Genomic DNA, 10994 nt, shown 5'->3' with positions numbered 1-10994 from the left:
TTGAAGGCCAGCGAGCAAGGCTTGCCCCAAGCAGCGCAGGACCTTTTGAGTCAGGCAGTGGCGTAGGAGGTTAAGAGCTCGTGTATCTAATCTGGAGGAACCGGGTTTGATTCCCAGCTCTGCCGCCTGAGCTGTGGAGGCTTATCTGGGGAATTCAGATTAGCCTGTGCACTCCCACACACGCCAGCTGGGTGACCTTGGGCTAGTCACAGCTTCTCGGAGCTCTCTCAGCCCCACCCACCTCACAGGGTGTTTTTTGTGAGGGGAGAAGGGCAAGGAGATTGTCAGCCCCTTTGAGTCTCCTGCAGGAGAGAAAGGGGGGATATAAATCCAAACTCTTCTTCTTTTTCCCGCCTCCATGTGGAAACCAGGCAGGACCAGCCCCACACCTGACCTCCTTGTGGAGATTGGGGAGGGGGGGGGCAGCCCGCCTCAACTGTGTCCCAGTCCTGAACTCCGCAGGGAGTCCCAGACCAAGGTGCAGTTACCAGGGAAGGGGGGCAAATACGCCCCCCAAGAAGGGGTGCCTAGGGCTAAAGACCCTCCCTGCCCCCCCTATTTACGCCAGTGAATCCAGTTCTTCAGATTAGAGTCCACCACTCTTAACCACGCTGGCTCTCAGATTGAGGTACATGGTCACTCTTGATTACTGGAGTTTACAAGGTCAATTGCTTTACCATGAAATATACATGGTGACATTCAGGGTTGCACTGGGCATCCAAGTCGACTAAGAACGTATGAAGAGCCCAACTGGATCACAGCGGTCCATTTGGTCCAGCATCCTGTCTCATACAGGGACAACCAGTTCCTCTGGAGGTCTAACAATAGGGCAGGGGTCTTCAAACTATGGCCCTCCAGATGTTCAGGAACTACAATTCCCATCAGCCCTGCTACTTGGCCATGCTGGCAGAGGTTGATGGGAATTGTAGTTCCTGAACATCTGGAGGGCCATAGTTTGAAGACCTCTGCAATAGGGCATAGAGACTGATGCCTCCCCCCAGTGTTGCTTCCTGGCAATGGGATTCAGAGGTTGACTGCCTCTGCACTTGGAGGTTCCCTTCAGACATCATGACTAGTAGTCTCTGATAGACCAGTTCTCCACGAATCTGTCTAATCCCCCTTTAAAGCGGCTACCACTCAAGGTTTATTGAGGATTTCTAGACTGACCTGCAAAGAAGGCACTCTTCCAGCACAGTATCACAGCAACAACAGCAGCAATATAATAACTTACAGCCAACTTGCTAACACCCCTGCAATCTAGCACATGGAGAAGAAATTAAAAGAAATATCCCAGGGAAACAGACTGTATTAAGTGAGGACACAAAAGACTTCATAAAAGGCTTTATTGTAAAAGGGGGAGAAGGAAAGGAAAGTGTGGCTGGATTCAGAAAGGAGTGGAAAGAAGCAAAACAAAGTACAGGGAAAAGCACACCGTAACAACAACACATGGATATTCAAATGTAAAGCAATGCAATTGAACTAAACATGCTACCTAAACTGCAGCTGGTCCATCAGAGCATGTGCAGAATTCCTTGAGGTAACAAAAAGTCAAAGGAATCCTTAACCTCTACCCAACTTCCTGTGGACCCAGTTTCTAGTGAAGACAAAGGAAAATCCCAAACATCCAAATGTTTATGCTAAACAGAGTCAGACCCAAGTCAGTCTCCTTTCTAAGAATGACCAGTGGATTTCTCCAATCCCCCACCTCTGATGTCAGAGGCTCCTTTTACCAATCAGAGCCCTGTCCAATACAGTCCCACCTCCATCAAGCACCTGGTAATGGTGACAAAATGGTGACAAATAGATGCTCCGATCTGAACAGGATCTTCCTTGGTCCAAAAGGGATCAAGTCTACCAGGATGGCCCAATATGGAATGGAACTGAATCCCTTTCCTGTAATGTAATCTTGGGTCCCAAACTTTAGGCGGCACTCCTGAGTCTTATTAGCAAGTTTTACGATTTGTCACAAGGACTTCTTCCTGCTTTCCTGTAGTAGCAGTTGTGTCTCAGAAAGGCTGATAGTCAACCATGCCTACTTTCCATAAGTCCTGGACCGCGAAGTGCTTCTCTGTCCCATGGCTATAGCAGATGGTTGGAATTTTTAGCCAGGCAAGCAGTCTGGAAATTGCTGGATTTGCTTCGTGGATCACTCCTTTCTTTTCCAGAGGGTAGATCAGGCCCATGACAGATTGTCAAAAAAGACAGCATTAGTCTTTTATCTCCACCACAGCCCCAAGGACAGCAAAAACCACATGGCATTTCGGCAGAACCTTTTTATTTTCCGATTTAGAGGAAGGACACCCTCACCCCGCAAAGGGACCTATCCCTACTCTGGGGGCCCTGCACCTTTCTGAGCCTGCAGACACTTTTGGAATTCTGATACAGGGAGGTGGGCGCCACCGACAAAACAGGAAGCAGAGCCAACCAAAAAATGGATGTTGCGGTTTCCCATCAGTCAGACAATGAAGACTGCCTAGGGATTGTTTTTAAAAGCCTGAACAGCCAATCAAATTTCCAGTAGCCAATCAGAAGCCTTGCTGGGCACAAGCCCTGTCTAGTCCCACCCACTTTCTAAAAGCATTTGGCATATTCCAGGGAAGGCGTCAACGGGCATCCTGGTACCTACAAGCATCCTGTTGGGGACTCCTGCCGAATTTAGCCTGCATGCAAAGATTTAGATTGTGAATGTTGCTATCGAGGGACCAGCAACAATGGACCAAAGTGGACACCAACCTTAAATTTAAAAGAATAGTGTAATAAACCAACCTAGGTGAAAATAACTTTGAAGGCCATGATTATATGTCAAACAGTTTTGGGTTTGGCCAGTTATAGGCCATTTGCACAACAAAATGAAATTTTAAATGTACGTGCCTAAATAAGTTAAATTGAGATCACAGTATACAATGAAGGTAATATCTAAGAACTGTTTTAGCTGATGGTTAATAGTTACAGTTGCTCTACCTTGTTTTGTTATCCAGCTCTGGAATCTCAGAGGGAGAACACTGCGGTTTTTTTAATCAAATGTTTGGCATTGTTTTACAGACATAAAAGCTCACAGCACACAATTCTTTGAAAACCAGTGCAGATTCTTTACGCAAGTTTGACTTAGAAACCATCCTTTGTGTTCAAGCTGCTCTTGACTTTCCTCTAAACCCCGTTAGTCAAATGCCAAATGCTGAGGGCTTTTCATTCAGTATGTTCAGCTTCACAGAAGCAGGTAAATATTTACAACAAAGTGAAATCAGTCACTGGAATGTTAATCTATTACAGGTCAACCCCCCCCCCCCCAATCACCTTCTACAATCAAAAGATTCCTTCTTGCGATCTGCGTTTCCAAACAAGTGTCAAAGTGTCCTGCTTCTCAAGGAACTACAGCTGGCGCTTTTCTCAAAGTGAGGTAGCCAGCGACAACATCTGATGGGAGCATCCGAATATAGGCAAACTCCTCAATAGTGCTGAACCTCAGCTTGCTTTGTGGATCTGTGTAGCTGGCCTAAAAGGGAAGAAGACAAACATTTCAATGGAGGAGTCCTCAAACAGATTACTTGGCAAGCTTATAAAAATTAGCATTTCACAGATTCCCCACACAAAGATGATTTCAGGGTACCTGGGTGAGCATTCTCTTCCTTGTTTTTTTTTGCTTTTTCCATCATGATTCATGATAATAAAACTATTTCTAATTTTTAAAGTGTTACAAGAGTTGCTAAAATAACTTCAAGCATTCTATTGATTGGTTTCAATAACTAAAAAAAGAAGAAGAGGTTGGATTTATATCCCCCCTTTCTCTCCTGCAGGAGACTCAAAGGGGCTCACAATCTCCTTTCCCTTCCCCCCTCACAACAAACACCCTGTGAGGTAGGTGGGACTGAGAGAGCTCCGAGAAGCTGTGACTAGCCCAAGGTCACCCAGCTGGCGTGTGTGGGAGTGTACAGGCTAATCTGAATTCCCCAGATAAGCCTCCACAGCTCAGGCGGCAGAGCTGGGAATCAAACCCGGTTCCTCCAGATTAGATACACGAGCTCTTAACCTCCTACGCCACTGCTGCTCCTTGGGAATGATCCATCTTTGGACACCAGATGCTTGGGGACAAACATTGTGAATGTGAGAAACAGAAGAAGCGGTTCCAACCTTCAGTTTTGGAGACAGAAATCAAACTTCAAAATCGGAGGCTACCAATTTGTTAGACGCCGATCTGGCTTGGAAAAGAAAACCTGAAATAGCAGCATTTTGCAGGATATATCTTTTATTAGTGAAATGATCTTCTGGCTAATTTTATCTACATTTTACAATAACACTGGAGGTGGGTGATGATGAGTCCTCTACTGATGACTCTTCTATCCCCATCTGGGGTCAAATGGCCCTTTGTATACAAATCCGGCATTTCCATTCAGCCGTTCAGCCGTTGACAGCCCCGCCCTCCTCCACGCCCTCGGCTCATGCTCTTTTAAAGCCAGATGGCCTCAACAACTTTTCCAGAAGTCGCATGGTTTCAATCTAGGGGATAAAGCATTGCTACACACTGGAAGCAACAGTAATTACCATACAGAGATGGTTAAATAAATTATACTTGAGATTTTCTCTCCCAATTATCCAATAAGCTATATGAAATAGCTCCGCACTACAATCAGGGGAAGGCTCTCCTCTTCTGTAAAAGCAGGGTAAAGGCTACAGACTGTAATATTCAAAGTATATGTAATTATCATTAAGGGTTGCTGTAGCAACAAGGCAGATTCACTTTTACACAAAGGCTGAGGTTTCAGTATTTGATTATCCCCCCCCCCGCCCCCCCCCCCCACCTGCCACCGCCACCAAACAACCGTTGAATAAAATAACTGTTGCATGCTTAGGCTGGTGGCCCTCCTTTTGAATTGCAAGAAAAGTCTACCAAGGGCAAATGGTCTGTACAAAAACTGTTGGGATTGAATTTTATTTTGGGATGGGGGGCTGGTCTGACCTGGATGTCCCAGGCTAACCTGATCTCATCAGATCTGGGAAGCTAAGCAAGGTCAGCTCTTGCTTGGATGGGAGACCTTCGAGGAGGTCCAGGAATCCAAATCTGTCGTCCCCTGCAATAACCAGACTCCATACTTCAGAAATAGGTTCATTCACAGGTTAAAGTAAAGAAGAAGAAGAAGAAGGAGAAGAAGGAGAAGAAGAAGAGGAGGAGGAGTTTGGATTTATATCCCCTTTCTCTCCTGCAGGAGACTCAAAGTGGCTGACAATCTCCTTGCCCTTCCCCCCTCACAACAAACACCCTGTGAGGTGGGTGGGGCTGAGAGAGCTGCGAGAAGCTGTGACTAGCCCAAGGTCACCCAGCTGGCGTGTGTGGGAGTGCACAGGCTAATCTGAATTCCCCAGATAAGCCTCCACAGCTCAGGTGGCAGAGCGGAGAATCAAACCCGGTTCCTCCAGATTAGATACATGAGCTCTTAACCTCCTACACCACCATAATGAGCAAAAGGGGTGGTACACAACCACAAGGTAGCACAGGACAAAGTTGCACCACAAGGCTATAGCTCAATGCTGACAAAATTAAGTCTCCAGCCCTCCGGTCTGAATCAGTCAATTGACTGTTGACCATTTTTGTAATTAGGAAATGATTGAACCTGGCTATTCTCCCTCTCTCCTCTTTGTGGATTGTAAACCCTATATACGGTTTGTTTTTTGTATAGTACCCTATTTCATTGTAACAAGTTGTGTTTCTTAGTACCATTCCATTTGCAGGTATAAACATTTTCAATTTTGGGCTGGGGGGGTGTTCCTTGTGGACTTTTCTATTTATCTGCATTTTTGTTATCATTTTTACAGAATGAGCCTTGAAGTTTCATTACAAAGTCGGCATTGAGTCTAGATGTCCAGCTAGCTTATTCTTGTATAGATGGCTAGTTTGTTACATACATTCCATTGCCTTCGGTTTTCATCGGTTTTGGTTTTCATCGATTTTTTCAGTAAAAAATTTGTCTTGGTTTTCATCGATTTGTCTTGGTTTTCATCGATTTGCAGTAAGGTGCAGGGGTTTGTGGAGCAAAATCACCCGGACAAAGCTGTTGCAGGCCGTGTCTGCAACTTGTTTAATGACAATGTCCTGCCCCATTTCAGACAAATCTTAAAGAGGCGTCAGAAACAAGACCTCTTGGGACAGCTTTCTGGTGCGACATTGGTCCACTGGCTCTGAAGCTGGTCCTAGTATTATTGTTTGTGACTGTTTTCAGCATTAAACACTATGTTTATTCACCAAAAATGTGTATTTGGTATGTTTTTTTGGAGTGCCTAGAACGGATTAATTGGATTTACATTGATTCCTATGGAAAAGTTTGCCTCAGTTTTCATCGGTTTCGGTTTTCATCGATTCTTTTCGGACGGATGACCCTCGAAAACCGAGGTTCCACTGGACTTGTAAACTTGGGTACATTTCCATTTAAGATTGTAATGAAACATAAGTAAACAGTCTGTCGTTACTGCACTCCAGTTGGAGGCTTTTTGTCCTTTACTGGGTTAAAGTGAACATCAATCAAGCTTTTGCTGGAACGGAGTCACAATACACCAGTTCTTAATTAACATTCCCTCCCCAGAGTATGCCTCTAACCCCCTCCCTTGGGATCCCAGCCAGGTGAGATCACTAGCCCCCTTCCAAAGCAGTGCAGAGTCTTCAAGGCCAGACCAAAGATAAGAAGAAGAAGAGTTTGGATTCATATCCCCCCTTCCTCTCCTGCAAGGACTCCTTGCTGATTGTTTTGCTTTCCCCCCCCCCGGCCAACAAACACCCTGTGAGGTAGGTGGGGCTGAGAGAGCTCCAAGAAGCTGTGACTAGCCCAAGGTCACCCAGCTGCCGTGTGTGGGAGTGCACAGGCTAATCTGAATTCCCCAGATAAGCCTCCACAGCTCAGGCGGCAGAGCTGGGAATCAAACCCGGTTCCTCCAGATTAGATACACGAGCTCTTAACCTCCTATGCCACTGCTGCTCCCAGGAAATAAAGCCAGGAGCCAGAGGGTGAGAAGAGTCCAGCACGCAGAAAGCAAAAGAGAACAAGTCAGGGGTTCCCACATTGCCAACTGCACCCGATCCTATCCCAAAGTCTCATGACAAGAACCAGGGAAGAGCGGAAGTGCCAACAGGCCACCACAGGGTCTGGACACCGGGGCTGCTGCTCTACAGAGGCAGGCAAAGGCAAACCACCTCTGGCTGTCTCTCGCCTTGAAAACCCTACAGTGTTTGCACACAGTGTGATTATGTTTACGGAGATGGCTTTAATCAAAGATAATTATACTTATATTTTGCTTTACAGTTTTATCTACCAATTAAGTTGTCCTGATTCCTATGTGTCATTACTTTTCTTCAGTCTTCTAAAATTGTCGCATCTTATATATGATATCAAAAACAAAACCCGTACAGGGCCGCAGTTAGGTGACTGTGATTTGAGTGCACTTTCCATCACCAACGATGGCCCCATCATTGATTTTTCTAAAAAGAATTTATCACGCAAAAAAAGATCCCGGACAGAATCCATCCCAGCCTACTTGTGAAGTGCTTCCTCTGTCCTGTGGAGGTTAGCTCACGCCCTTGGAGACGCTGTGGCCCCGAGCAAGGGGCTATCAAGGCAGGTGAGATGCAGTTTGCCACTGACTTGTAGAGTCTTCTTTGGTGGTTTCCCTTCCAAGCAGCAGCCTTGCTTTGCTCCCAAAATCTGACCAGATCAGGCTACATCAAGACCCCTTCCTGTGCAACAGCCTATACCACGGAGAACAGCAGCATTTGATAACAGGAGAGGGGAATTCTTGGGAACATGTCTGCCAGCTGCATGAGTTCTAGGCTGAGCTTTGGCCTCCCACCCCTGTTGGCTGTACCTACAAAGGTGACTTCAGTAGTTGGGCAAGTTCATAACCGAGTAGGCAGTCCTTCAGGTATTTGGTCCCAAACCACATAGGGCAGTGATGGCGAACCTTTTCACGACCGAGTGCCCAAACTGCGACCCAAAACCCACTTATTTATCGCAAAGTGCCAACATGGCAATTTAACCTGAATACTGAGGTTTTAGTATAGAAAAAATGGTTGACTCCAAGGCGCATGTTACTTGGGAGTAAGCTTGGTGGTAGTCGGTGGCTTTGCTTTGAAGCAACTGTGCAACGCTTCGAACGGGTAAATCACGATCCTAGGAGGGTTTACTCAGAAGCAAGTCCCATTGTCAGCAACCAAGCTTACTCCCAGGTCATGCTTTAGTTCTTCCCATGAAAATCAGTAGGGTTTAACAGCGCTTAACAGGGTTACCTACACTGCTTCTCTAAAACTAGGTCTTAGGTTTAGTGTAATAATCTCCCTGAAATAATTGCACTATTATCACATGACGAGCTCTGTGCACGCGTGCCCACAGAGAGGGCTCTGAGTGCCACCTCTGGCACCCGTGCCTTAGGTTCGCCACCACTGACATAGGGCTTCGAAGGTCAAGACCAGCACCTTGAATTCTGCCCGGAAACAAACTGGGAGCCAATGTAGATGGGCCAAGACTGAATAGGGTCCCTCTGCCACATACCGGTCAACATCCGGGCAGTAGCATTCTGCACCAACGGACATTTGCAAATGTTTCTCAAGGACATCCCCACATAGACTGCATTATAACGTACTTTTGGTCTTCACTGAGGAGAAAGGTGGAATAAAATCATTTAAGTTTTTTTTTTAAAGACCACTATAATTGTGGTGGGATTAAAGTAATTTAACAACCGGTTCCGGTGGTGGGAATTCAAATAATTTAACAACTGATTGTTTACAAGCACCATTCTAACAACCGGTTCTGCCCAAGTGGTGCGAACCGGCTGAATCCCACCACTGCACTCCAATTTTGCTCTTGCATTTTCCCATTAAGAAGAAACCACAAGATTAAATGCAGAGCTTCTTTTTGTAAGAATTCTTGCTCGGTTACATAAAAGGCCACTTCAGTTATCTTAACGGAACAGCCAGTGTTGAGAGTCCTTATCAGAGGCAAGTAGGGTTCCAGCACAACCTGGAGGGGGGAAAAATATCCTGCCCGCTTAATAGAGGCCTCGATGGGACGATGTTTACCAGGAGATGTTATTTATCTCAGCCACCCATTTCAAAACATTAGGCTAAAGATAAAGGGATGGAATATTTTTCTGCAGGATCATTGGCAACCCGAAAAAGCAAGAGGTATCTTCTGCCCGAAGTCTTCTGTAGGAAGTGCTCCGAGATAGATTCAAAAACCCCGAAACAAAATCCCGCTTCCAGAAATTGAAAACCAAATGCAAGAAAAGATGCTCTGTGCAGCTTATAACAAACAGCACCTTTAGGTCACATCGCACGGCAAACTCAGAATTCCCTGGGGTGGAAAAAAGGTGAAAGACGGGAGCAGCAGTGGTGTAGGAGGTTAAGAGCCTGTGCATCTAATCTGGAGGAACCGGGTTTGATTCCCAGCTCTGCCGCCTGAGCTGTGGAGGCTTACCTGGGGAATTCAGATTAGCCTGGGCACTCCCACACACGCCAGCTGGGTGACCTTGGGCTAGTCACAGCTTCTTGGAGCTCTCTCAGCCCCACTCACCTCACAGGGTGTTTGTTGTGAGGGGGGAAGGGCAAGGAGATTGTAAGCCCCTTTGAGTCTCCTGCAGGAGAGAAAGGGGGGATATAAATCCAAACTCTTCTTCTTCTTCCTGTGGATTGGCGCTGCTGATGGCCCTGCCTTCCCCGATGCAGGAGCCACCAGTGCCAGAATGGACCCCCAGGGTCCAACCCAATAGAGTCCAACTGAGGGCAGCCAGAAGTCTGTTTGCCTCATAGAGCCCAACAACAACTGCATTGGTTTCAAACAGTCTATTCACCTAGATGGCCCAGGATGACCTAATCTCAGCAGATCTCAGAAGCAAAGCAGTGTTAGCCCCAGCTAGATCTCTCAACGTCACTGACCTTCCAGCCCAATCGGTTCAGATCTTGGAAGCTGTCAGAATCCCAAAAACACACACAAACTCTTGTTGAAGAACAGCAGCTTTAATGGTTTAGGATCTTCCCTGGCCAAAGCCAAGACTGAGAAAAGCCCGTGCAAACTCCACTAGTTACAACAACTGGTAGCCCCCCCCCCCCCACCCCAGCCTGGGAAAGCCCGCCTAAAAGTAAGTGTTAGGAAGATAACAGAAGATGGGCAAGCAGTGACCTTGGACACCACCTGGTGCTACTCCACATTCTACAGCAACAGTGGAAAGACAGTTAGAAATGCAGTTAACCCCTACCATCCTCCCCCCAGTGCAATGAAACAGCAGCATAAACAAAATCCCAAACTACAGGCCTCCTGACAGAAGCTAAGCAGGGTTGGCCCTGTGGTTGGTATGTGGATATGGGAGACCACCAAGGAAGGCCAAGGCCACTATGCAGAGGCAGGCGATGGCAAACCACCTCTGAAAGCCTCTTAGCTTGAAAACCTCACTAGGGGTCGTCGTAAGTCAGTTGTGACCTGATGGCGCGGAGTTATTTCCCTGACCTGGATGGCCCAGGCTAGATCTCGGAAGCTAGGCAAGATCAGCCCTGGTTAGCAATCAGGAAAAACCACCCATATTCATGCCTTGCCTTGAAAACTCCATGAGGTGGCTATAACTCGACAGCCCCTTCCTCCTCCACATCCTGCCTCATATTTCAACAGGGCTCTAAAGGCTGCTCAGACATAAATTGAAATACATAATTAAATGACATAATTAAATAACCGTCACTCATCAACAGATCACGCAGAAAGCAAAGCCATGAGCAGCAGCATTCTTAGCTCTTCTCCTGCCCCACATATGCGCAGCAAATGCTCAACTGGAGCTTTGCACAATAATAACAGACAAACTCTCAGTTTGGTTTTTCATTACAACTTCAGACTCACAGCTGTACAACAGCCCTTCAGAATTATGCTTCCTTTGTGTACCATCACACTTCAACGGATGGTTTTGTATCCTCATCTCACCTCATGCTTTTGCCTTACACCATTTGTATGACCTGAAAGACTAAAAAGGCTATG

At 46.5% G+C, this 10994-nt stretch overlaps 1 protein-coding gene across 2 annotated transcripts in view; it reads right to left on the bottom strand.

Moving 5' to 3' along the window:
* Positions 1-1329: 1329 nt before the first annotated feature.
* The window catches only part of INO80C (INO80 complex subunit C), a 49670-nt gene continuing 40005 nt past the window's right edge, over positions 1330-10994 (bottom strand). Inside the window, exons 5-6 of one of the 2 annotated variants that reach the window (XR_007245790.1) lie at positions 3309-3493; positions 1330-3269 (exon numbers count right to left, since the gene is read on the bottom strand). Coding sequence is in view for 1 of the 2 variants with exons in the window: in XM_048511395.1 (XP_048367352.1) it covers positions 3362-3493 (132 nt within the window). In the remaining variant the exon portion in view is untranslated. Of the gene's footprint in view, positions 3494-10994 lie in introns of both variants that reach the window. The other variant, XM_048511395.1, reaches the window with a different exon arrangement.

This window comes from Sphaerodactylus townsendi, linkage group LG11 (assembly GCF_021028975.2).
Source record: "Sphaerodactylus townsendi isolate TG3544 linkage group LG11, MPM_Stown_v2.3, whole genome shotgun sequence".
In the NCBI taxonomy this organism is placed as follows: Eukaryota; Metazoa; Chordata; class Lepidosauria; order Squamata; family Sphaerodactylidae; genus Sphaerodactylus; species Sphaerodactylus townsendi.
This window is presented reverse-complemented; position numbering and strand designations above follow the sequence as displayed.